Source organism: Megalops cyprinoides, chromosome 11 (genome assembly GCF_013368585.1).
Source record: "Megalops cyprinoides isolate fMegCyp1 chromosome 11, fMegCyp1.pri, whole genome shotgun sequence".
NCBI lineage: Eukaryota > Metazoa > Chordata > Actinopteri > Elopiformes > Megalopidae > Megalops > Megalops cyprinoides.
The window spans coordinates 35,984,238-36,012,199 of NC_050593.1; the positions used below are offsets into that span (position 1 = coordinate 35,984,238).

General features: G+C 41.6%; 1 protein-coding gene across 1 annotated transcript; it reads left to right on the top strand.

The window, feature by feature from the left end:
* The first annotated feature begins 2,204 nt into the window (after window positions 1-2,204).
* tfpia (tissue factor pathway inhibitor a) lies at window positions 2,205-27,588 on the top strand. Its single transcript, XM_036540561.1, has 7 exons — window positions 2,205-2,484; window positions 18,193-18,396; window positions 21,764-21,946; window positions 23,206-23,277; window positions 23,993-24,073; window positions 26,307-26,486; window positions 26,988-27,588. The coding sequence occupies exons 1-7, from the start codon at window positions 2,397-2,399 to the stop codon at window positions 27,059-27,061; spliced, it is 882 nt and encodes a 293-aa protein (XP_036396454.1). The 5' UTR covers window positions 2,205-2,396; the 3' UTR covers window positions 27,062-27,588.
* Window positions 27,589-27,962: the final 374 nt, after the last annotated feature.

Sequence of the window (27,962 nt, forward strand, 5' to 3'; positions counted from 1 at the left end):
CCATGGTCCAGGCATCCTGACCAGTGATGTGAAGTGCTTCAATAATGCAGAGAGGATGCTTTTCTGTGTAATCTCTTGGAAACTGGGTTGCAGGAGTACTTATTGCTCTGATGGTATGGGGAGGATGGAAAGAAAGAGAGAGAGAGAGAGAGAGAGTGAGAGAGAGCTGGGCACTGTATTTTGCTGCATATATACATGCATGTATGTATGTATCCATGTATGTACAGGAGTATGTAATGTGTGGCTAGAGACAATATTCAGTTGTTCAGTTGTTAAGATGATTTATGAGGCATTGGAGGTTTTGAAGCCAAATTTACAGTTCCACTAGAACATTGATAGTTGCTGCTACTCTGCTTATACTTCTGTGGAATCTGTGAGGTAGAGCTGGTGGTCAAGTGTTAGGTTGGGCTAAGGACTGAAATAGATTAAATGATAAGTGGCTGTAGGATTCAAAATCAACCAAGCAAGCAGAATTTGCATTTAGAATAGGGTAATTGATTAACTATAGATCACTGCTATGGTAATTTCACACCTCCCTGTCTATTCCCTGCAGCCTGCCGCAACACTCATACATGCAGTGTACTGGCCTTTGCTGCTTGTAATGTTCAAAGGTTTGTCACAAAGGATGGATGGGCGCTGTACTCCCAACAAGCAACTCTGGGAGTACCCGCAACTACACTCTCGGCTCTGCTGGTGTTGCTGTTGGTGCTCATGAGCAAAGCTGAGACCTGACCGCTATCAAGCTGCTGTTCCACAGGGAACAGCTCAGGCATCCGATCCCGTCAAACCAGCAGCCCAGCAATGTGCAATTTATTGCTCACTAGCATCCTTTAATTAGATTCTGTTACTACTGTTAGCGAGAATAGTCCAGTTTTACAGAAGGGGAAAACGTGATAGTGTCCTCAAGATGTGTTCTCGCACCTAAAAGGAGCTGAATCCAATGGTCTGATATCAGACCAAGAAACTGTCTCTCTGTGATTCTTAAAGAAGAAAAGTTTTTTTAGGTATTGCTGGATATTCTGTGTTACAAAATCTTCACTATAATACGCTCTTTCAAAAAGTCTGGTTTTTCCAGGTGCATTATTAAAACTCAGTCATAACAATTGATAGCATCATTTCATAAAGTGGAGTCCATGGCAATATCCCTGCAGAGAAAAAGAACAAAGCAGGTGCAGGCCATGATGAACGTAATTTCAAATGCTTCATTTACTGTGATCCTCTCTGATCTAGCAAAGGACATGCAGGCTGAGTTACTAGCATTTCTGTACAGGCAGAAAGAAAGGTAGGCAACTGTGGTATCGGTACAATAATAGTGCCATTTTTAAGGTAAAACATAGTTTCCAAACAATATGATCAACAAATACACTAAATAAATACAATGTGTAGCAAGAACATGTGTCCAAAACTCATTTTTAATGTTCTGAAACACTGTCAGCCAGGAAAGCGTTGTTTAAATGAAAAGTGCGGTTTGACCAAGTTTTTGCTTAAGGCTGACCACTTCTAAAGACTCAGCTGTGAATATTTTATGTTGGTATGATGGATTGTGGCAGATGAAGGGAAAGACAGTCCAAGTACAGTGGATGTGTGTGGCAAGTACAAGCCGCCACAGTTAGTCTACAACCAGACCCCCTGGGCCGAGTGGACTTCTTTAGAACAAAATGTTCAAAGTTGTCACAAGCTTTTTTTTTTTTTTGTCCACACATGTACATTGCCTCACGACTGTGCATCATATTATGGAGCTCATCATGAACCTTTGCTGGCTCACTATGCTAAAACGAAGGTTAGCCTACTGCAAAAAATAATGCGCTAAATTCACCACAATCTACGCAATTAATTGTAAAGAGCATCCTCTATTAAAATATAAGACCTATACCAACCCCATAAAGAATGACTACTACAACCATTGCTACTAATACCACTACTACTGATACCACTGTTACTATTATTACTACTAATAGTACTACTGTTCTCGCTACTACTGCTCCTGCCAGTAACTAACAGCCCTTTGCATTCCTGCTACCTATACTTATACAAATAAGTACCAGGTCACATGTTGTAACACCGCTTAAGCGACTTCGTAGTAATGGGACGTATTTATCTATCCGAGCCAAACGTTTAACTGGATGTCTGTACTCTTCATTACGAAACAGGATATTACTAGGCTGGTGAGTAAAGTGCCAGTTAAAATTACGCATGATAAACGTTTATTTTGGTGGAGTCCCCCATGGTTTTCATTGCGCTGTTCCTTATCAAATGAAATCGCAACAGTCCACGCTGCTATCGGCCGGAAGTGCGTGGGAACTCCTTCCAAAGAATAAAGCCCAAGCTTTCGGTGAAAGTTCGTAAAATATTTCCACTGTATTTGCGTACTCCAGTACTTTTCTCTGGTTGTGCAAATGGCTGCAAGACTGAATTGGGTTTTGTTATGCAGCGCTATACTTAGTGTTTTTCACTTATATTCTTGCTTCCACGACAGTGACGAAGGTAAGATGCATTTTCCATTTATCAAATTTGTAGTTAGTGTGGGTACTGGACTTTAATTCTCTCTTTTGGAATTCCCTTAAAACGTGCACTTGAACTTTCACTAAACTGTACTTTAAGTCACTAAACAGTATTTTTAAGTATATTACCGTGTTATTAAGTTTCACGAAGAGGTCTGTGTACAGGACAAATATGATTTTAGATGTGGACATGGGTAGATTACTCAGTTTTAAACGTAGCACATGGATACTTTCACTCGTACTTGTCGTTGGCTGGTTTCAGTAAAAGTTGCTCACGAATAAATAATTCAGTTTAGTTGTCATGCTTACCATTTCACACGTTCAGAAGTGTGTTACTTTTATCTAATAGGGGAATAAATTCTCCACTCAGACAACAATACCATTTGAGTAAACGACCACTTGTGTTGCACTGAAGTAAGTACAATAGCCACTGTCTTTAGAATGAACCATACTGTTGGTGTCTGTAGACACAAAGGAATGAAGGACACCAAGGCTTCCCTCAGCAGACTGAGTTATACTTATGCTATAAGGCAATGTTGTCATGTTTTTTTCTGTATTTCACATTTTGTTTTGTTAGCATTATTGTTTACCAGGTTGTATTTATTGAGCAAACAAAACTCAGTGATTGGATCCATGCTTGGATCTCACAAGCATAAGGTTAACTCTGGAACACATTTTAAACAACACACACACACACATACACACACACACAGAGAGAGAGAGAGAGAGAGAGAAACGTGAACAATGCATGTTCAATAAGATGTATAAGTGTGTAAGTAATGTATCAAGTTAGTCTTGCCATCCTGCTTTTCCCCTTACTAAAAAAAAAAAAAAACGTTTTGATGTTTCAACAGGGGTTACTATGAGTGTGCTGTAATATTTATTAATTGTCTTTAATGTTTGTTCTTGTGTTTTAAACAAATGCATAAATAAGTGATTATGCAAAAAAAAATGTAGATTTTGCATTTTCATTTGTTAACTATTGACAATTTGGAGCCTTCAAAATAGCTGGTAACCGTCTTAGGACATGAGAGAGGTGGGTGTATGTGTTCACAGAGATACTCCGTAGCAATCCAAATAAACAATTACTGTGTTCTCACAGATCTGGAATTTTAAGAAAGTGAGTACAAACCATAACTTGATTTATATCCTGTAATAACTGGTTTATCATGTGGCATTCCAAAGAGTGGTAAATAAAAGGCTTGAGACACTTAGAGGGGGAAAATAAATTTTATCTGAGTTGAATGGAAAGAGTAATCATAAATCCATAATTATTTATTTAAATGGCCATAATGATGCAATCATCTGTTGTAAAAACCATTTATCAAGTTTAATGTCTTAATTGTTAAATGAGGAAAGTCGAAAAGACGAAACAAGCAATGCAACAAAATGCATGCTTGCATATGTTCTGCATCTGTCTATAAGACACTGCTTAGCAACATCACAAACAGACCAGTGGCTCTCGGGTGCTCAGGCCTTCCCGCCGTGCTGACGGGATGACCGCAGCCGTTGGCTTTGTGTGCGTGTAGTGGCGCTCAGAAGTGCGAGGGAGCCTACGAGTGTCCCCGATGGAAGGTGACGTCACCCGCCTGGAGCGAGAACGGGAGTGTGATTAGTTCTCTTATCTGCGGACCTTGGGCTTCGGTGCGGCGAGCTAATCATATCTCCCGGTCTGCCGTGTGGCTGCAGACCTACCTTAGTGAAGCGTGTGTAGCAATGCCAGATACAGATCTTTTAACCACACATATGAAAAAAAGATCTTGTGTGTGAATGTGGGTGTGTGTGTGTGTGCTGGTCTAAACTCCAGGTGTTTACGTGAGTGTGAGCACATGTGTGCGTGAGAGAGAGCTTTGCAGCAGAATATGTGCCAGAGTTTCTCAGAATCGCGTTCTTTGGACGGGTGTATGCACGCCCTTTGCAAAGAATGTAGCAATACATATGCCCAATGCTTTAGCTGTGTATACCCAGGCATTTAGCAACCATGCCCTGTGTTATAAATCTCACAAGCATAGTAGGTCAGGCAGGAATGTCACCACAATAGTTTATTTGAAAGAAAAAAGTTAAAGTGACTACTAATAATTTAACTAATAACTAATAATTTGAATCTGGAATATGTACAATATAGTAATGAGAACACAGCGGATATGAATGAATGTGGCATTGTTTGCTTCTTCATCTGTTATTGTCTTAGACATAAGGTTGAAGTTATCCATTTTTGATTTTGTTCAGTGATTTGGAAAGTGAGCAGTGCTTTAGGTTAATTATTTTCTCCTTGAAGTGAAACATCACCAAAATAATTTATGGTAAAAACAGAAACCATAGTTCAAAGCACAAATGTCAGGTGAAAAGCAATGTTTGTGGTAGCTGAGTGTGTTGCCAATTGTCTGATGGAAGGTCATAATGAACAGTTTCCTTTTGATAATACAATGGATGAGGTCTCAGTGTGACGCCTCTGTTCTTTTACAACGTGGGAGAAAGTCCTCTTCGTAATGTTGGTGACGAATTGTCGAATGATTTCATTTAACTCACGTCAAAGCTTAACCCCTTCAACAGGCTAGATGCAGTATTAGCAAAAATGCTGCTGTTCAATCTTTATACATTCTGGCACTAAGCTGTCCTGTGTGGGCACTTCAGCCCAGCTTAATACATCAAATCATTTTACCATCGATTGTAAATTTCACTTTACAACATACCCAACATGCCTGCGTCAGGGACTTGAGATGAAGTGGATCAAACACTCATGTTATTGTCATAAATGTTTTAATAAAGAGTCCTTTTAAAAATAGATGGGTGTTCATACTGGCATGTTGAATTATTAATGTGGTGGGACTTTATTTTTACGTGTTGTAACAAAATGAAATCTGTGGACTTGGCAAAGCTTGCGGAGACATGCTTTTTCTCCTTCCTGGCATGTGTAACAGAAGAAGCCCTTCCTAACAAACGCTGCTTATTTTGGCATTAAGGCATGTGGTCGGACAGAATATGTTTGTGGATGGTGTGATTTTGGAGAATTCATACTTCTCATTCTCATACCTATTCCAGATTCATTAGATGTTTCCAACTACTTGGTAGAGTACTGGGATTTAAAAAAAAAACAGTTTTGAAAAAGATTCATTTCTGAAAGCTCACAAGGTTGGCTAACCGCAGCACAGTATTGAGACTACCTTTCATACATATACAGAACAAATTTTGCTTTGTAGATTATTGTAGTGCTAAAGTATAAAGCAAATTTATATTGTCAGTGGCTTTGTAGAAGGCTTAATCCTGTATTGCTCAGAAGAGAAAATGATATTCACTTCCCCTCATGTATCTGCATTTTAAGAAGGAGCTCATAAATGAGTGATGTAGTCATGAGGAGGTTCAAAACACAGCGGATTAGAAAGCACTACAAGCACAGGCATAGCCAGGAACAGACAGCTGGGCAATCAGGAATCTCTGCTTAATATGAAACCTTTGTGAGTCATGAACATACATGGTTTCACATTGTGATGTCACACTGAGCCTGCCCTTTTGAGGGGTCTTGCCAGGTAGAATTTGTTTCGACACTGTATCTGTCCAGCGGCACTTTATAGCAGGGGTCAAATGGCAGCACCCAGACTGTCATTCCTCGTTAAATGGGGCCACTGATCTGGCGGAGAGAGATAAGGGGCCTGGGTCAGTGAGGTAATCACACGCAGCGGGTAATGGATCGCTGGGGTAACATCCATCTCAGCAGTAACTGCAATTAGCAGCTTTAATATTGCCGTTAGTGGTCAGGGAGATGGATGGTGCAGGGTGCAGACACAGCGGAGAATCCTTGATTGATGTTATGCGTCGCAGTTATTTCCCCACACGGCCCGCGGATTATGACCGCTGTTTATGAATCCTGCAGAAGCGCATGGTTTCTGCGGCGGGCCCTCTCTCCATCAGCGCGTTCTGTCTGGCGTGGAGTCCCCTTTTTGCGCGGGCCCTTCAGTGAACACCACGTTGTGAGCGTCAGGCGACTACGCCTGTCTCCTCTCAGCTTCTGCAATAAGACCGGTGTCATGCGGCTCTTGTTGATCTTCCGTCGGTTCGGTGGGTTTGAGATTGCTGGATTCAGTGAGGAGATAAAGGAGTGGGGTTTTCTTTGTCGTGGCTCCTCTTGTAGCTCTGTCAGATCCACCACCACGGAGGCGGGCCCGTCATCTCTGGCGGACACGCTGAGAGCCGAGATGTGGCTGCTTGACAGAAACCTTCTCATGTGAAAGAATGCATGTCCTCCAAAGTCTGGGATGCTGAAAAACTCTTTCCCTCGGATTTTGTTCCAGGCTACTACCCTTCCTTTTGCACTGTCCCCTTCAGTAACTGTGGCTACATGCCACTGCTGTTTGCTCATACTGTGTATATTTGGAAAGGCAATTCCCATTACAGCCCATTATTCCCAAAATGCAGAGCAACTGTTTAGTCTTTCGTCCCAGTTGGATGTACATCAGGTTAAATGTCTGTCAGATGCCTCAATGTTAATGGTTTACAGAAAACAGGCAAGAAAATACATGTCATTTCCTTGAGAGGTTACACAGATTGGTGTAGAAAGGTCTGTGAGAAGATTGCTGTTGTGCTGAATGTTCCAGTTGCAGTGAATAATCCCTTGAATGTGCTCTTTGAATAGAGAGTAGACTTGTTCTCCTTTTGGCCGGTGTTTTGTTGTCGTGAGCTGAGGTTCTCTGACAAGGCATTGGTGGCCTGTCTGTTCTGCCTGGTAGCAGGTCCAGCCATGTCTTCATTTCTGAGAAACCCCTCCCGATCTTTCCCACTTCTGAAGGCTTCATTTCTCCTCTCCCCATTTTCCATTGTTTTCAACTGGCAGTTCTTTAATCTGTGACATCTTTCTTTGGCTTTCCCACTCACATTACGTCATATTCAGTTTAATCCTTAACGTTTCTAGTTGGCTTGCTGCTTGCACTGTGTCATGCTCGGCTCTTTATTAAATAACATGTTTACTTGGCTTCCTTCTTTCTCTGTGTCATATTCACTTATTCTATCTTTGATAATCGGGTTCCATCAACTCTCTCCCTTTACATTGCATAACATCACTGCTGCTCTTGTGCTCCTTTCTACTTTAGCAGTTATTATGCATTTTGTAGCTTATTAACAGTGTCTTTTCAAGGTCCGTGTTCCTGCATTGTATGAGGGGGACTCCTGGTGTTAACCTCTTTTGAAGGATATATCCCCAGTTCCCGCTCTAGCTTGTGAACAGGCCTTTCCCTCTAATTCTGGGCAGTTTTGCCCATCACAGTTATAATCCTACACTGCAGCCTTCATTCCACTCTGTCACACTCTCCAGATACATGAAATCCTTCACTTCTGCCAAAATTTCATTTTCAATTGACACAGTTCCCCCAGGCTATTATTTTCCCTTTATCCTCTGACTAAAAATAATAAGGTTTATAATTAAATCTGCTTAAACAGATAGATTTTTACTGTAGTCTTCCTACATTCACATTTTAAACTCCAGTTAAAGACTAAGAAGGAGAATAATGATGAGACTTATTGTATTTAACTTCAAACGGCTCAATATTTTCTTACTTAATTATACAAAAAAGGCAAGTGAATATGTGTTGCAAGGCATCATTATATTTAAACAAATGATTTGTTGTTATTGCGGTAGCATAGCGTAGCGTATGAATAATGTATCAGCAACGAGACAATGCAGATAAACATGAATGTGTCACAAAATAAGGAGTTTCCAGTTTGCCTAGAAATGAGTTGGTGTGTGAGTGTTTAAAGGATAGGAGATGAGATGAGAAAATTCTCTTTGCTGCCATTTAGCTAAACAGTGTACCGAGGAAAAGCAGAAAGCGGGGTTACTGAAGTGTGCTTAACATGTGACAGTACTGCTTCAGAGCATGAGTCATTACTGAGATACACATGGCCATGTCGATAGCAGTATCTTTTTCCTTCGTCTTGTCATTTTCAAGTGCATTTGGTGTACTAGGATGTGTCTGTAATGGAAAAAAGATGCTAAATATAGACGGGTACTTCCAATGTTCTTCTCTCTCTGAAAATTCCCTCATCTTAAGGTGGCCCTTCCTGTCTCACTCATTGAGTTTCATTTTGTGACACCAGATGTCCAATACATTATCTTGACAGGGGGGGCCGAGCTGTGGGAAGGAATATTTAGCATAGCATTATAGATAGACTCTGTGAAGTGGTGAACTGGGTCCACTGTGGAACACAGCTGATTTGCATTCATGGGGTACTTACAATATGAACATATTTCACATATAGTACATATAGTATAGTGAGCATAAAGCTGTAAGTATGTGTATAATTACAAGTGTACTTTTATAAACTTGTGTATTAAAATTTCAGCACAGGAAGTCCCCTCAGTGGAAATGCTTGACCTGTACTTGGCTCGGGTCATGAATTCTTTGTGAGATTATTGTATTAAAGTCACAAGGAAATGAAAGTAGTCAAAGGATTGTTGACTGTGAACAGCTACATTCATTGTTCATATACAAAGCCCTCTTTACAGTCCTGTAAGTGTGTTGGTCTGTGAAACATTACTTGTCTTTTTGCATTTCAGTGTCTATAGGCACATGCAAGGGCTGCATTGGTCAATTATTTGTGTTTTGTTTGGTTAGACCCATGTGAATCCACTTCTTTCATGTTACTGCTAACCTGCTACCCTCTACAGTACCCGTGTTAGCTGTTCTCTGTAAATTATTACGTGAGATTGAATTAAATACCTCAACAGACACACTGGTTTCTCTCTACTTCAAATACACAGGCAGAAGCAGAGGGAGAACCTGGCAAAGAGGAGAAAATGTCTGCGAGTGACGCATACAGAATAAGCGTAACTTAGAACGGTCGAGTCAGAACTTAAAGCAGGCGAGTGTGTGCAGGCGAGTGTGTGCACAAGGTGGGGAAGCTCTGAGGGTGGGCTGATGCAGGGAGCGCTTACTCACAAGGAGTAAGGAAATAAGTCATATTAATGTCTGATACAACTCAGTGAGATGCCAATGGCTCATTATATCATAGGTTATGCGTCAATATTGTGTATTATCAATATTATATATGTCTTGGTCAGAGGTCAAGTGTTTTAAGTAAACAGATGTTAAAGTCAGTCAGGCTATGTTTACCCAATGAAATTTATGAGCAAATTCATGAGTTTATGAGCGCAGTGTTGTCAGCGTCGGCTGGTTCCCGCCACCCCCCCTCTCTCTGTCGGTCTGCTCGCTGTGGTAATGCCCAGCCTAAACCCCTCACAGCTCCGTCACAGCCCGCTGCTCCTGATCGCGCGGTTTGCAGACGTTCCCGCCGAATCCCCCCGAATCCCCCTCGCCCCAGCACACCGCCTGCCGAGGAATCCTCTTACTCACACTGTCTCCGCTTGTCTGTTTGTGTCCACTGGTATTTGACATTTTTATTATATTATTATGTTTAATTTATATTTAATGTACTTGGAAGCATTCTTCCAATGAAAAATATGCCATGTGATATGTTTATGCCAAAAGTCCTTTGCAGTCTAATCAGTATATTGGTCTGTGCAGGCTCTGTTTCTGTCTGTCTCTGTCTCTCTGTCTCTCTGTCTCTCTGTCTTTCTGTCTCTCTGTCTTTCTGTCTCTGTCACTGTGTCTGTCTCTGTCTGTCTCTGTCTCTCTGTCTTTCTGTCTGTCTGTCTCTGTCTCTCTCTGTCTCTGTCTCTCTGTCTGTCTGTCTCTGTCTTTCTCTGTCTCTGTGTCTGTCTCAGTCTCAGTTTCTGTCTCTGTTTCTGGGTCTTGGCCCCAGTCTCAGTCTGGGACTGTCTGGGTCTGGGTCTCTGTCTCTGTCTCTGTCTCTGTCTCTTCTCTGACTATGTCTCTGCTTCTGTGTCTGTGTCTGTGTCAGTCTCCCCCTGTCTTGGTTTCTGTCTCGGTGTCTGTCTCTGTCTCAGCAGATAGAGGGGGAAGCCGGGAGAAGGGGAGTAATGGGGGAGGAGTCTTTAGTGTGTAAGAAAAGCATATGTTTAAAGTAGGGCATCTCAATTTTTTCAGTCTCTCCTCAACAGTATTCGTCTTTAGTTATGTCACATTCTGAATAAAACAAACACAAAGCGCTTGTACTATACTATAAACAGTATTTTTGATGTAGGGCGATAGTACACTATGCTATCACTGCAGATTCCCTTAATCACCTCTGCAGGGACCTGACACAAGTTAAACAGAGATTTGTGGAATATTGTGGCAGAGCTTGAATTCCCTCCACTCACGTCCTCTCCTTGTTGTTTTTCTATTCTTCTTGAAGCCTGTTACGAGTGTGTCAGTGTGTGTGTGTTTGTGTGTGTGTGTGTGCTTTATATGTGCATGGGCGTGTGTGTGTCTGCTAATAAGACTGCCCCTTACAAAGCATCTTGAAGACACAAGGGAGAAAAATTGAACAAATTGAACTTTTAATGGAAGGCACATGGAGAATGTCCTCCAGGCATATATTTTGCAGTTACAAAGAAATGGCCCTGCGTGTATATACAGTACTCTTGGCTTGGGCAGTAACATCCCAAAGTCATGAATCATGTCTATGTAAATTTGTGGCTTCTGTTTTAAAGCTGCTTATTTCTGGCAATAAAACTGCAGTTTCTATATAGAGACAGGAACTCTTTAGTAAGAACTAGAACAATGAATTGACTTTCCATAGCAGGAGAAGTCCATTAGTCATTCAGTGCATTAAATCAAGTCCCTTTTAGGTATTTTGAGGGGGACTCTTCCTCAGACAATATAAATAGGCCTTCAGAGCATTATAGGGAAAATTAATTAATATACGCATCAGAAATACTGTTTAACTTTTAAGTGAAGTATACCCCTGTGTGGTGCCTGCACATAGTCTTAATTTAACTGTGAGAGCACAATTTCCATCCTTTTGTGGAAAAACAGAAATCTCTTTAAGCATACAGCATGATTTTATTCATGTTTGTGTCTTGGTTATTTTGGTTATTCATGATAGAGTGAGGCCTTCATCTTAATATTTGGAACATAAATACAAATTTCAAATGTTGATTGGTACCCAGTATATGTGTGCATAATAAGAACTGAATTCACCACACCAAACATAATTTATATTTTATGTGAATCACCCCATCTTGTCTTTGCAAATAGGAACAGGCTTTGATTGAAGGCATACCAGGAAAATTAGCTTTGTGGCTATGAAGCATTTTGGTGTTTAGTGTAAGGTCTCTGTCCGCCCGGACCATGCCATAACATTTACATTTATTTATTTAGCAGACGCTTTTATCCAAAGCGACTTACAAAAGTGCATACAGCAAGTGGGCAAAACTTACTGAATATGTTAAAGAGTACTGCTGTTATCTAGGTGCCACCTTCTTTTATCATGTGTGGATTCTAGTTTGTGTTACCTAAAATTTCAAATCTCAGACATGCCTTATGCGTGAGGTATTTCTGTCTGAACTGGCATAAGTTGTCTCATTAAATGAGATTTTATGTAGAGCACAAGTAGAAAAAAACTGAATGTTTCATTTTGAAATAAATGATAGAGTTTGCTACTTTTTAATTACTTTATGGTGTTCACACAGAGGCAGATATTAAAGGAAATCGGATGAAGATCTAGTCTCGCAGGGCATTCTGAATGAGACTAGTGCTGGAGGCACAAGCAAAAGGAAAGTGTTATTTCAGGGTCCCCGTGTTTGTGAATACTTATTTCACATATTGTGAAAACACAACCCATTACACCAGGCAGGCTGAATAAATACTATTACGTCTGAAAAAATGGACTTTGCACATATAAACAGAGGGAACATTTTAGTCTGATGGGTTGAAAATGAAAGCAAATACAATTTGCCCACACAGACCTTGAATGGCATATAGTATCAGAGGAATTGGAGTGGCACTTTGGAAAGTAACCCCTGTTCAGCTCTCTCTCTCAGGGTCTCTCTCTCTGTAGCTTCCCAAAATGGACTTTTTCATTTAATTCAAATGCAGTACAATGTACAACCATGGGGGGAAAAGGAAAAAAAAGGAAGATTCATTTATGGTTTGTTCGTTGTTCCAGATGAATTCTTCCAAAGAAAATGTAAATGTTGTAATGAAAAAAGTTCTAGTGTTTGCCATCATATGTGCTTTGTTTGTGGTAATAATATCAAGTGCGGTTAATGAGTAAGTCATTGAAATGAGTAATTTCCTCTGTCTTGCCCAAGTGTATGGATTAAACGAGCACGTTGGGCATTGGCTGCTTCCTCCTTTTCCATGGGAGAGTATCCGTGCCAATGGGCCATGAATAAGTCACAGTGTGTCCTGGAGTCTGCTTCAGAGGGTGGCATATGGTGCTTTGATTTTGCCCTGCAGAACTTATGTTTAACTTATGTCCAGATGAAGCTTTGCCATATGCCGCCCCGCAGTGCCCATCCTTCATTTAAAGGACCAACTCTCTCCTCTGATGAGCACATCTCATTTGAATTCGACACCAAATCATCACTTATCAGCTGACGGTTAATGATAAGAAGTAGGACATACTGAAGATGCTGAATCTCAGATAATTGAGAGGGTCTGAACAGCAGATTGTCTGTCTGCAGTTTCTCAAACTGGATGCCCTGAAGCAGAGGGCTTCCTTCTTCTCATGGTTATCTGTCAACTTCGGAAAAAGAGGGGAAAGAATGAGATTTAGGGTCACCCGAGATTTCGGGTAAATCAGATAATGGTAGCCTGCTGGAGTGGGGGCCGTGTGGAATTCCCCTAACACAGCTGATAGCTCTACTGTTCGGGGTGGGAGGCCTCAGATCAAGGGTAGATGCCGAGGTGGGAAATGTATTCATAAAACGTTTGACTTGATAATTTGAAAACTGGGAATATACAGTGTCCTCCATATTTCCTCACCAGTCCTGCCTACAAAATGTGAAATGGATGCTTAAAAATAGCTATAATGTGTAGTGTAAATATTGGATATTTTTCTGGTTAAAATAATTATGTTTGTCTATTTTTAATGGTATACTTGAATCTTACTATGGTTATACAGAGCAAATTCAGTCAAATGATTTTAATCCATAACGCATAAAGTTCACATTTCTTCACACCTAATCTTTAAAACAAAATCCAAAAAAGCAAATCTACACCAGCATTCTGGTATAAATGGAGGTAACACAGGTTCAGAAGTGGCACATATTATCGCAATTGTAGTCAGAGAGCTCTCTGAAGCCTGCAGGTGGTGGTTATTAACTTCCACCAGTTGGAAGATGTCAGTGAAGAAATGGCACAGTGGTACAGTACAGTGTCAGTCCTTCTAGACACATCCTCCAACAAACTGTATTGTGAGCTTTTTGGACCCACTCATTAGTGTTGTGCTGGAATAAAAAGAAGAAGGTTGCCAGATGTTGAGGAAAAACCACATTGTGTTCTTTTTTGAATTCTTACAGTCCTTGTTAAGAACGAAGTCATGAACCGCCATACATATCGGGGTATTTGGGGCAAAAAGTATGTTTCCTCCCCCAAGAAGCTCAAGTATGATGCCATTGATCGCCATTATCCAATGATGCCATTTATATGCCATTGATCGATGACCATGAAACAACGAAAAGGTTAACTGAGCACTAAATAAAGGTATTTAACTGGCAGTCTAAATGTTTAGACCTCAATGCAATCTATTGTTTGTGGTTTGAAGTCAATAAAGCAGTTTACAAATGAAACCAAAAGATCTGAAGAACCTAGAGCAATTCCACCAGGAGGAATGGTCAGCACCCCCTTTCAGTAGGTGAACATTGGCAAAAAGCATCTTGGAGCATCTTGTAAGCGTAATCCCTAGCAGCAGTGTGGAGCTGTTGTAAGGAAGAGGGCTTATAACAGAAAGGTTTTTGGTTCAATTCCCCGCTGGGGCACTGCTGCTGTACCTTTGGGCAAGGTACTTATCCCATAATTGCCTCAGTAAATATCCAGCTGAGTAAGTGGGAAAAAAAAATGTAAGACGCTCTAGCCAAGAGCTTCTGCTAAATGACAGAAATATAATATTATATAATAGACAATACAGAGGAGGATTTACAAATTATTAACCACAGGAGTGGCTTTTGGAAATAAGATCGAGATTACAGTATAACATTGTTAACATTGTTTTTAAGCAGGAAAAATGTCTAATGTATACATACCAAACCCCCACCCAATTCTGATAGTAAAAACTGAATTCCAAAGACCTACAGCATGGGTCCTTCAGCAGGCGGGTGAAAGCACTGACACGGAAAGAGTTCTGTTTGTGCTGTTTATTTTACTGAATTGTTTTCTTGAAGAATTACCTCTGCCTTTATATGGTATCTTTAATGCTATATATTTAAAAATTCTAAAAAAAAACAAAATGAGGAACAACACATCAACTGCCATGTTTGTTTTAGCTTTAATATTAAAAAAGGACATTGTACCATTGTGATCATCATTCTGACACGTGTGACCACCATATTAATGCCAATATGTAAACCAGGACGTGTAAAGATTACATTTCATAGCCTCAGATGTTTCCGGAGATGAAAGCACAGGAGTCGGTTTCCGCAGAGTAATTAAATGCGGCAACAGTACAACATACATCAGCGAGCTTTTATTTGATCTGGTGGGGATCGCGTTCTAGGTGGCTTTGATCTCGGATGCGCAGTACTGTTGAGATCAGCAGTATCTCTAAACAGTGGAACCCACGGTGTTAGGTGGCAGCTCTGCGCTGAAGGCATCGGCGGACACATGGGAGTTAAGGGAACGCAATTCCAAACGGTGGCGTTTATCTGCGCCTTTCCGTTCTGCTTGTCTCTGTCACTTAGCCTTTTGTATCGCCAAAGAAATACTCTGATTACACCGGGACCGTAGCAGTTGAGTCTTGTTCTTATGCTTCTGCAACAAAAAGCATATTCATGACTTCAGTGTGGCTCATTGTAAGAAGGGATTGCGCGCTGTATTTGGATTGTATTTGTCATCTTCTGTATTGACTTACGGGCGGCTCCTACAGGGGTAATCACAGTGATTGGTTGTGAGTCAGACTCCGCTCGATGTCAGCTGTCTTTCAGGCAGTAGTTTTAGTGATGATAAGTTGATAAGCAGGCGATAACTTATCTTTTTATTATAGCCGTGATTATATGCTGTTTTCTGCATGCCTGTACAGTACAGATTGTTCAGCTGTACACAACACCATCTGAAGAATGGGTTAAGGCCTCTGTGACTTACAGGGAATCTTGATTATGAAAGGAGGTGCCAGTTATTGTTTCATGGCTTACTGATTTACAAAGGATTCATACCCCACTTTATGGCTCTTAGTCATGCATGACCTAGTCTTTGCCTGCACTGATTTTCTTTGTAATTATATCCTATGGCAACAAACCTGGCAACAATAGACTCAAACAGAGACATGGACCCTGACCAATTCCAAACCTAACATTAAGTATAAAAAAAGCTTTTCTGACATATGACCTAAAAGCATTTACCACGATGAGCTGTCATAGTTTCCAGTGTGGAGTGCTCGTTTTGGTCTGCCTCTTACTGCTGCTGTTGTGAACACTATCAACAGCAGCAGAAATGTGGAGCTTCTTTATTTCTCAATAACATAAAGCCTTCCCGCCCGTATCACCAAGCATGTCTGGACGGATTCTCTTCATGAGCAAGTCCACCCACATCGTACGTTAAACGCAAGCATGGAGCAGGGCCAGAACAAAGCAAGTCAGGCCGCCATCTAAATAAACAAAATCTCATGTTCCGCTGCTTACCGTGCCCTGGTTTCACTCTCCAAATACAGCGATTTGACACCTGCATACAGGAGGAAGGGAGTATATATGCGAGAAGCCGGTGTGCATGGTTTCCAGTCCTGTATATGGAGGGTACTGGGGGAAAAGTGCCTGCTTGCGTCTGTGCTTGGGGAGCACAGAGAATACCGCATCTCTGGCAGTTTTGATCCCACTGCTGAGTGTCAGTCATGGCTAAAATCACAATATTATGTGATGTAGGATTTCCTATTCATGGCTGACGTGCTCCTGCAGTTCGGTGGTTTTGTTTTTTGGACGGCTCTTACCTTCCCCGCCGGACAAGTGACATGACTGACGGAGAGCGCTCTGCTCTCCCTGAACTCAGCAGAAAAATAGCTCTGGAAGAAGAAAAAAAAATCAATAGAGGCGTCCTGTTTTTCCCTAAACTCTTGGCAGGTTTGTTCCAGCGTATTTAGCCGACAGCGCGGGGTGAAAAACAGGCTCCCAGCTCTCCATTTAATCTGAGCTCCGTGCAGCTGAGCTGCATTTTTCTTCCCCCTTTTTACACCTCTCCCTCTCTCCAGCGCTCGTGGAGGGGTGGCTGAAACACAGGCGCTGTTTCACCCATGCACAAGGAGCAAAGACAAACAGCGTTAATGTTCCTCTGCCCTTTGCAGTGCGCATTATGGCTTTGTGTGAACGCACATGTTCTCGTCCTCCGAGAGGCCTAGCGGTGGAGGGACGACCCCCTCGGATCGTCTGCTGGCAGTGTAATTTCCCCCGTGGACGGCTGGCTCGGCAGCTGCTCATCTTCCAGGGCGGAGGAATGTAAACAGAAATGTGGGGGGCCCGGGGCGGAGAGGACATTGGGAAAAGCAAACCTGTGAGTGGGCACGGTTTGCAGAGAGCGCTGGGTTAGCGCTGGCGGCTTTGTTACCGGTCGGAATAATGGCAGAGGAATAACCAGGAGGACGGAACGCTCAGCCAATGTTCTCATCGCTGTGGAGCCGGGCAGATTACACACCTTTGTCAAGTCCCCTGACCTATTGTACGAGCACCACATGGTGGGGCGGGCGGGGGGGGGCGTGGATGGGGTGTGGGAACAAATGTGGGATGAGAGCGAGGTAGTAGACATTGGCTAGATGAATAGCAGGACTCTGAAGGTTAAGCCGTCTGCCTGCTGGCTGGAGTTATCAGCTTGCACCACAGTCTTAAGCTTCCTCACAGTCTTCCTCCAATATGGCTCTCACAGTAGGCCATTTACTGTCTGTGGCCATCTGAGACTAGCGCAGCTTTCGGTCTTAGGAGCCTTTTATAAGCAGGATTGTCATTCAGAATCTTAAAGCAGTTTTTCAAAGCCTTTATTTTCCTTTATTTATTTGCCTTTATTTTATTTTATTTTTATTTTCGTCACTCAAGGTTGACTTGACGTCACTTATTTGTGCTACTCTCACTTACAATTGTCTGCTGCTTTTTTGAAATATCTGTTATAGCTGTTATAGCTGTTCTGTCTCAGACACTATGAAGCCGTAGCCGTTTTTCTTCTTGACACTGCTGTGAGTGAAAACAATCATGTGGGCCTCTAAAATCTCTCTCACGTGTAACACGGAGAATTGGAATAAATCAATCCAAAGGATAGATCTAAAGCAGTTCTGGGCAAGTTTCACTTCGGCTAACTGCTGTCCTCCATATTTGCTGATGGTTATTGCACCCTGTTATTTACAATAACCAGAGTCAGTTAATTCAATGATTAATGTGTTAAAACAGGATTCTTGTAACAGTTTGTCTTTTTTTAAGTAGTTGGTCCAGGCAAGCCAATGATGTCAAAGTATTTACATACTTTCTTACAATCAAATATCCGAAAGCAGTTAGGGGTCTTGAAATGGTAAAATTGAAGTTACTTTGAAATGCCGGAAAGCTTTTTTTTTTCCATCTGTAAAGCCTCAGGTTAAAGCTGATAGCTGACCTAAATTGAACCAGAAAAAAAGTATTTAATAAATTCTGTGCACGGCAAAATTGTAACTTTTGGCATTTTTTCCCCAGCAAATGGAGTTCAGCCTGAACTGAGAATTTTCCATCAGTCATGTGCCCTGAAGATGGACGAGGGTCCCTGCAAAGCTGCGATGGACAGGTTCTACTTTAATGTGGAGACTCGCGGCTGTGAGAAGTTCATATACGGCGGGTGTCAAGGCAACGCCAACAACTTCGACACCCTGGAAGAATGCGAGGAGATGTGTCTGATGAAACGTAGGTTTGACGGGAATTTCAATTGAAATGAATGTGCCTGCTTGTCCAAAATAAGACAATAGCATTATGTTCTATGGTTTGTAATGTTGTGACCTGTGACATTGGAGTTTGAAAAAGTTTCCTATGAACACATAATTAACTGAAGGAGTTCAGAGAATTCAGAGGTAAAATGGTAACAGTGCTGTTTCAAATTTGCAGCTGCTCCCAGGCTCCTACAGTACACGACAGAAATCATTCATCTCAGGTTCAGTTACTGGTGATTATGACCAGAACAGCACTGGTGGTGGTGATGCTGATGCTGATGGTGATGGTGATGGTGATGATGAAGATGATATTGTCAGTCTTTGTTCTTCCAGTAATATGCCCTTACTCAATTCTTGTTTTGGCCCTGGCTTTGATTCAGCTCAGTAAAAGGTTATAGAGGCAACTCAGTAAGGAATATGTCCTGGTACATTTATTAAAAGTAAAGAGAATAAAACATTTTTGTTTCCATAATGCTCTTGAGCTGACATGTTTTGTGAGGCATATTAGCCGAGAACAACTATGTCACGATATTGAAAAATAACAGCAGTCATGTTCTCCATATTGTGTGCCGCAATATGCATTATTCATCCTCAGAGCACAGGAATCATGGCTGCATTTGCATTTTGCGGGCAGTTCCTTCCACATATTTTAAAAAGATCTACGATCACAAAGAGCTTCCATTTATCATCCCCGCAGAGGGACAACCCCAGCTTTTCTGGAATTCATTTGGCCGTTTCGCCAGGGCTTTCCTGTGGAAAAGGGGAACTTGATGCCAGGAACAGAAGGTCATCGAAAACATGACCGTCCTACACACACATTACAAGCCTTCCGCTGCTTATTAGCTTTTTTCCAGCACATTCTGCGGTTTGCTACTCAGATTCTAAGCGGAACTCTCGGACGGTACTTGGCTATTCCCTCCCCATCGGAACACTGAAGCAACAATGGGCGGTGTCATTCAGCAAATGAGTGAGGGGCGTGATTACAGCGCCGGGGTCTGGAGGGACGTGCCCCATAAGTCTTTGCAGAGGCAGAGCATAGCCCTCTTCCTCTCCCCGTCCTGACCCAGCCTCAGAGAGAGGTCACCAGACTCATCTGAAGTGGGAAAAACGGTAACATTCTTCCCCGGTGTCTCCTGTCGGCTCTGCGAAAGGCATTAGCACAAAATGACAAATCCAGCCCTACAGGGGGGAGGGAAAGGTTGGGGTAAACAGCAGGCCTGTTCGTGTGGAGTGACAGCATTACGAGCAGTGTGCTACAGTCATCAGACCCTGAAAAAAACGGACGTATTCTGATTAATTTCATACCTACGCCACCCCCCCTGTTAAAGTCATTCTATCTGGCCAGTATTGAAACCCTCATGAACATTAAAACCAGTGATAAACGTTTTGACTTGTTGCGGTGTTGTTGGGAGAAGTGGGCAGAGCAGCATCTCTAACAGGAGAAATGATTAGTGCGGTACACAGGCCTGTATTTCTGTTGATATTAAGGCTGTGTTTATCCATGTGATTGTAGAGTTAAGCTCTGATGTGAACTCCACAGCAGTCCCCATCTCTAAGTAAGATAAGAGTATATTTGTCTCCATCTAGTGAGCTGTGACAGTACAGGCTGTGCTTTCCTCAAAGGGTTCCTGCAGCAGGGAGTGTGTGTGTGTGTGTATGTGTGTGTGTGTGTTTGTGCGTGTGTGTGTGTGTACGTGTACGTACATGTGCGTGTGTGCGTGTGTGTGTGTGTGTATGTGTACGTACATGTGCATGTGTGCGTGTGTGTGTGTGTGTGTGTGTGCATGTGTGTGTGTGTGGGTGTGCGTGTGTGCGCGTGTGTGTGTGTGTGGTAGTGTGGGTGGTCATCTCAGTTCTCTCAGCGTTACACTGAAAGGAGAATGTGGGCAGTGAGTCACTTCCTTGGCATTTCTCCTCAACTTTACTTCCTTGAAATAATGAACCCTTATTGACGAATCTGAAAACTCTCATGTCCTTGGGAGAGCAAGGAGGATATTATGCACATTTAAAGTCAGAGTGCCGTATCAAGGAGGAGGGGAGATCAACAGTAACATGCCACTAAAAGTCAGTCTTTTATCCATCTTGCAACTGAAATGCCTTTTTGGAGAATTGCTTTTTGAATTATGCATATTGGTGACTTCGGTTTATGACATTATTGAGACCATGGACAACATTCACAATCAAGCTGAATTTCTAGGAGAGTACAAAACAAGCCCTTTCTCCCAGGATCGTTCCCCCCATCTCAGTATTGTTTTTGCCGGCAATGTTTCACATTCTGCTCGCCACTCTCTAAAAATGAAGTTTGGAATGACTTCTCGAAACATCCTCTGAAGACCTGGAGTGTGACAGAACTGCGAAGAGGGATAGTTTTCCAACCGCTCTGTCTCATCACTTTCAATTTATATGGCATGCGAGATGCAGCAAAAGGAGATAAAATAAGAACTGACCTTTTTTATATAAGTGTTTTTGTGTTGTTTGCTTCTCAGTCAATGTTATTTCAGATCCCTCCCTGAATGTTTATTTAGACCAATGAGAAAGCAGGAAATTTAATATTATGAAAGTGTAGCTCTTCAGCACATTGGGGGACCCTTTAATAGTTTTGAAAGCCATTCACTTAATTCATATTGTGGATGCCAAAGCTTTGTCACAATAAGGTTGTGCACCCATAGAGTAAGCAATTCAGCATGAGCAATAAGCATATTGAATGTATGCAGGGCACATCTCCACCAGACTGGGCAGGAGTGAACCTCAAATTGGGCACAATTACTGGGAAATCAGAAAAGCAGAATAGCTCGATTATACCGTATGTTTGTTTGATTAAGGAGCTTTACATATTCATTTTTCTGTCGGGGGAAGTGAGGAAACAGGGAAACAGGGAAAGAGAGGGGATCAGAAGCGTCTGGGGAAGATGATAGACGGCCACTTAACAGAGACATTTTAATTAAAACGTATCCATAAATAAATTGTGCGGTGCTGAGTGAAGAAGGAGCAGGATATTAAGTGATATTATCTGAGGCTGGCTGGCCATTAGCCAGCAGCTGGAGCGAGGAAGCGCATCCTATAGACGCTTCCAAACAGACCCAGTCAGGCTGTGCAGTTCAGCGTGTCAGCAACACACCTGCTCGCGGCCTGGCACTGTGTGAAATCAGAGGATGATTATCACTGAATGAACCACATATTCATTTACATTTTAATGCTGTCAGGTGTTTCGCTAATCGATCTGGCCAAGAAACAGGGGATTGTCAGATTTGAGCCCTTTTTCTGGAGCTGAGTGGCTGTAGTGTGTGTTTAGCTCCTCTTGGGGGCGCTGTTTGAGACCTCCCCGTCCCTCTCTCTCTGCGCAGCTGATAAGAACCCCTGCCATCTGGATGACGAGCCGGGGCCCTGCCGGGGCCTGGTGCCGCGGTACTTCTTCAACCACGCCAGCGGGGAGTGCGAGCGCTTCTTCTACGGCGGCTGCTTCGGGAATGCCAACAATTTCAGGACCAAAGCCGAGTGCCAGGCCAAGTGCCACAAACACAGACACCGTATGTATCCCATACACCACGTTATCCCCGAGGACCGGTCATCCCTGTGACCGGTCTCATACCTGTGTCCGTCCGCACAGGTTAGTGTCGCCCAAGCTTGTGATGTCATCCAGGTAGGGTTGTGGTAATGATAGCATTACCTCTTTGCATTGATTTCTGTGTAGGCCTATTAGTATTCTCTTTTGTCCAAGATCATGTCACTAAAAACCTGGGTAATGGGACAGGCTTTGTTTCTTTCTTGGAGCTGTGGGGGCAGGCATTGATCTGAGGTACACTGTCTGCCCAGCAGGCCAGGAAAACATAACTGCCTCAAATTACTTAACCTTTGAAATGACATTGCTCTTTATGAACAGAATATTTTTCAGAAAAACAGCTAATACACCTATCAAGCGTGCAATTTTGGAAAGGATCTAATCTTTATTTAATCAGTCAACATAATTAGTGGTGCTAGTATTGAACAAATGAGCTTCCTTCCCTGCCTTCAAAGTATTTCCACAGCCAGCTTCATCAAGTGCTTGGCAATGCAATTCACACTCTTGCCAAAGTACATTAAAGTCATTTTTTCCAGCATTAAAATTTCTATAAAGAACCTGCACGTCGTCATATTTATTTAAACTTGCATATTATGCAGCTGTGAAAGTGTTTACATGTAGTTCCTGCTGAGAAAATTAGACTCCATTCAGAGCTCAGTGAAATGAAAGCAGTTTTTCTGGATATGTTTTTTTTTTTTTTTTTTTTCAAAATAGCACTTTCCCCTAAAACACTTTCTGTAGCCATGAAATAAACAGTGTGTCTAAATACACAATCCTGTTAGAATGGCGGCAACTTCATTTTAAGTGAAATGTTGTGTATAGTTGTAAAATAACCAGAATATTCTGTATTCCATATAGTTTAATAGGTCAGTCAGGTGATAAGATAATGAAATTGCTTTAGAAATGTAACTCATTGCAGTAGAACCCTGCACTGGATCCAGTACAGCTCACGTACCTCATGTTGTCTTTGAATAGTAGTTCCAAGGCACAAGGAAAAGGTCTGAAGTGACTTACAGGGCCCTGAGTCATTCAAAGCTTGATGTTCCTGCTGGGATAATCACTGGGAAACAGAGGAAAGCAATAATGAACTAGCCATGGATGTCTCTACAGTCACAGCAGAAGGCCTGGCAGCTGCCTGGCATAGTGCTTCTCACAGTGCACTGACAGCATGTCTGTTTTTCTGCAGACCTTTCCTCATCAGTCTGTCTGCCTTTGTTGTCTTTGCAGAAAATGACTCCTTTGCAGAAAGGGTACATGCAGTTCACATCAGCCTCCCAGAACCGAAGGAACCTGCCCCAGGTAGGCATTTCATGCATTCGTTTCAGAGAAAGAAAGAAAGAAAAAAAACACAAACACAATCTACCAGAGAGGTGAAAAGAGACCAAACTACACTTCAAAATAGTCATTGGCATGCTATGGAGTCACTGAATTCTAAACAGAATTCTGACTGAATTCTGAACAGTCAGTGAATGGATAGAGCACCATGCACCTCCTGTTGCCATTTTAGAATTTTGGTGGAAGTCACCTGACAGCTAAACCATCATGTCATTGGATGAAAAGACACACGATTATATTCTGAAAGTGAAGTCCAAGTCCAATTTCCAACACTGTGGGAAATCTGGCAAGCGGAGACAGATTAGACATTAAGAGATAAGAATGTATTTATAATGTAGGTTTTTGGAAAGATTTTAGAATACCTAGAAGATTGGTATTTCCAATATATCTGAATGTGCATAAAAGTATCTTACTTTAATTTCACTACAAAATTAACCCAAAGACCCCCTCTGGCAACCTGTGCGTCCCTGAGAATCTACCTCTGAAGTCCCTTGTCCTTCAGATCTTCGTAATGAGTCTACAGTGGTTTTATCACCTGGAGTTGAACCTTATAAAACACAGACCAAAGTTGAAGGGAAGGACACCTTCATCTCGGTGTGAGAGTGACGGAGGAGGGTTGTTGTTGAGGCATCGGGGCGCTGAGAAACTAAGCCCCGATCTCGTCTCGCTGTCTCTGCAGAAGCTGACTCCTTGGTGCTGGCGGTGCACGCCAACATCTCCAAGCCCACCGAGCCCAGTCTGAGGCCTCTGCTTTCCACCGGTAAGATGCAGGACGGTGAAAACGGGCAGCACAGAGCTGAGGCCTGCACCATGCCACACTTCTCTGACACATACTCCTCTATCTGCTCCCTGACGAGGAGCTTTATCATTGACTTCTGATGCTCACTTGCACTGGTGTTAAGGCATTATTGGGGACCCACAGTGCGGTGGATAATTACTGTAAACTGTAGCACAGGATACTGTAAATGTCTGTTTCAGCCAGGGACTCAGCACCAGTACATTGTACTGTATGTCATTCTCCTTGTATGTTTTATCAAAAACCCCTCAATGAGCCAATGCTTGGCTACTGTATTGCTTGCAGATGGCTGGTAAATTGCAGGCAGGTAAATTGACCGAGATGCACTGTTCTTACCTTGAACGCCAGCACAAAGACTAACCTGATATGACATTCATTTTGTGGTGACATTTACAGGCGGGGAATGTATTCATTCAGGAGTCTTGTAGAGGCTTACGGTTTTTTTTGATATTTTTTGTTTGAAAATAGGACCACCATATACTTGACAATATTTAGCTATATCTGAAAAGGGAATGCCAGTATGGTACTTAGTTACAGATATTTTAAATATTCAGGTAACACTGCAGCATATATTTTAGTAAATCACTCTGTTATATTCCCTTTGCTCATCTCTCTCTCCCTCTTTAGCTCTTTCTCTCTCTCTCTCTTTCAGAGGAGCTAAGTGGCATAAATTGAGTCTCTTTGGAACGAGGCACAGTAGAGACACAAAGTGATATCGGTACACGATTCCCCCCACCCCAGTTACACTTACTGATGTAGTAATAATACTTGTGTTCTGTTGCTGTTGAAAATTCTGACAGCAGCATTTGAAAACTTCCCCTCCTCCCCTTCATTTCCTGCCTAAAAAGACAACACGGACCTCTAATGAGGGAAACTGTATTTTTCCTTTAAAAAATGTAGTAGGACTGCTAAGGCTCGCAGCTCAAAGAAGACAGGTCACACTTGGCTCAGTTTGTAGATATGTACATCGGGTTTTGATTTCTTCACCATCCACATATTGCTTTTAGGCGAGAACACTTTCCTCATGGGTAAAATTCAGTACCGCCTGGCAAAGAGGTATTCGTTAATCTTTCGCAGCTTGCTGTGTGGTACCCAGGCACTGTGAAATGTATCTAATTGAATGTTTATATCTTTCAGAGGCAATATTTCGAGTCAGATAGTACATTTTGTGCATGGGTTTTTTTCTGTGTCCCCTGAGAAATCAGCTATAGTACAGCATCACTGATAACATCCTTCCAGGTGAGGACTGTGTAGATATTTCAGTAAGAAGTTCACAAATACACTGTGAACTTGCAGTACCAAACTTACCGTGTCACATAGTGCCATCTTGTGGATTACCACAAAATAGCAACCTTTTTAAGACTATTGTCCTCATAAAATGCGCACACACACACAGACACATACAAATAATTTTGCTTTTTCTCAGGTTTAGAGCTATATCCATATAGGACCTAACACATGTTCAGTGTCATCTGCTGTTTAGATCACTGATATAATTTATATTAATATTTTTTCTTTTTTGGCTGGAGGGGGTAAATTAGATGCACATAAGACATTACTGGAGAAATGTGTTATGTAGTTGTCTATAATGTCAAATGATATCACTAAAACTATATGCAGGTTTTGAAATCCAGATTTATTGTTCAGGAAAGGAAAGCTTTTTTTGAGTTTTTACAGGCCGCTCAGGTTGCCATGACTGCATGGTCATATAGCTGACTTGTGGCTATTACTGGGTTTGATCTTTTTGCAAGGGCTTAGGAGGAGGTTGACTTCACATTAGCCTCCTGTTTCTGCTCGTTTACTTGTTTGACCCTGGTCTACCCTAAGGCTCCTCCAGTATAAGACTAGGGCTGTTTGGACCTCCCTCTAGGGACAGCACATTATACATCAGACATTTAGGTGTGTTTAAACACGCTGTTCTCATGTACTAGCAGTATTTAAATAGATATCAGACTGTGTAATTTTCTACTACTTTGTCATGATAGTTTTAATGTCCATTAAAACTATCATTTAGGTGTGTTTAAACACGCTGTTCTCATGTACTAGCAGTATATAAATAGATATCAGACTGTGTAATTTTCTACTACTTTGTCATGATAGTTTTAATGTCCATTAATCAAACAAACACATTGCTGTATATAAAAAAATTACAGAATCGTAGCTTTTGTTCCACAGATGATTGTCTTGCTTTTTCCAGGTGAACCCCTGCCAGAGTTTTGCTTCAGTAAAATTGACAGAGGGACATGCAGCGACTCCATTAAAAGATTCATCTACAACTCCAAGAGGAAACAATGTCAGGTCTTCTACTACACTGGCTGTGGAGGAAACAAGAACAACTTCCCCTCCAAGTTAGAGTGCATGAAGGCGTGTATGAAAGGTACTGCGCCAGGTCTCAGTCTTCACTGACGCCGCCCAAGAGTCTGCTGTGTTTTTACCCTCAGAAAAGATAACCATCACTCATAAAATTAAGACAAATCACAAATTAAGACCCTATACAACATATTGAGAATATATTTTAGCTCAATCAGTATATTGAAAATATGTACATTTTGGTATATTACGAATATTTTTGCTTTGCAAGATTATTATCAGTATTATTTTGAGTGGATTTGCAATATAATCGTGGGCTGAACAACATGCAATGAACATGTTTCTCAGTATATTACAATATATTTCATTTTCATACAAGATACCTCCTCAGTTTGCACTTAATTAAGAATAAACAATAAATCTGTATTACTGATTACTTATTTCATATAAAATAAGTGTTAACTAAATTTTCTGATAGCAACAGTTTAAACTACCAATGGTGCATATGCCGTGTGTACTCAGTGTCGCAGAATGGCCAGTTATTCTTAACATTTCTCTGTGTTTTCAGATCGTTTGAAAGTCCGGGCGATACGGATAAAGAAGACTAGACTCAAGAAGATCATCAAGTTTAAGTCTGTCTGAACGTAAATCTCCACTCTGAATTCTGCCATTCAACACTACCTTTTTAATTAATATCCAGCCTCTATTTATGTCTCTTTTCTAGCATCTGCTGTATTCATCTTGATGTGTAAACATTGTCCTTGCTTCACTGTTTAGTTTTAGGAGAATCGTGTATAATGTTTGCAAGACGTTACTCTCATGTAAATCATTTTTTGTACTGATGTTTTAATCGATTGCAGAAAACTTATGATTTGTCAACGATTCTTACAACACAAAGGTAAAAGTATGCAAAGTAATTGCCTATAAATCACAGTGAGAGTATTATAATGAAAGTGTTGGAACCATGGAACCAGACTTCTGAACCATGTAGTTTTCAGGGTGAAAGATTTCTGAAAGATTTGTACAAAAGAAACATTCTGCTCTGTCTGAATCATGAAAACTGAGCCACAGGTACACAGCTATTAACCATATCTGATTAGCTGCCTTGTCCAAAAGGTATTTCCATCATGCAATTAAAACGCCTGAATAAATAAATCAACATGAAAATAGTTTACAGTGCTTCTGATTCATTTCGTATTTGAGTCTGTTGAGTTTCTCCTCCATTTGGGTGCCGCAGTCATGGCCATGAACGGCTGGTTAGCTGACAGGATTGAGCCACTACATTATTTTACATTATTGTATCTCTTATCAAGAGCAACTGACAGTTCTACTCAATTTATACAGCTGCATATTGAAGCAACTGTGGGTTAAGTACCTTGCACAAGGGTACAACAGCAGCTCCTATTCCTTACCACTACACCACACTGCTGTCTTTTTCAGACAATGGACACTGCCAGCGTCAGGCAAAAGACACTGGCAGTGTATTTTGTTTCATGCACTTGTATCTGTAATAGCTGCCTGGTACCTTGTCTAGCAAATGTTG

Excerpts from the sequence above, each read along its gene's own strand:
- tfpia (XM_036540561.1), top strand. The coding sequence starts at position 2,397 with ATGGCTGCAAGACTGAATTGGGTTTTGTTATGCAGCGCTATACTTAGT. Across the intron at positions 23,278-23,992 it reads ACCGAAGGAACCTGCCCCAG|AAGCTGACTCCTTGGTGCTG; the intron begins GTAGGCATTTCA and ends CTGTCTCTGCAG. Across the intron at positions 26,487-26,987 it reads CATGAAGGCGTGTATGAAAG|ATCGTTTGAAAGTCCGGGCG; the intron begins GTACTGCGCCAG and ends CTGTGTTTTCAG.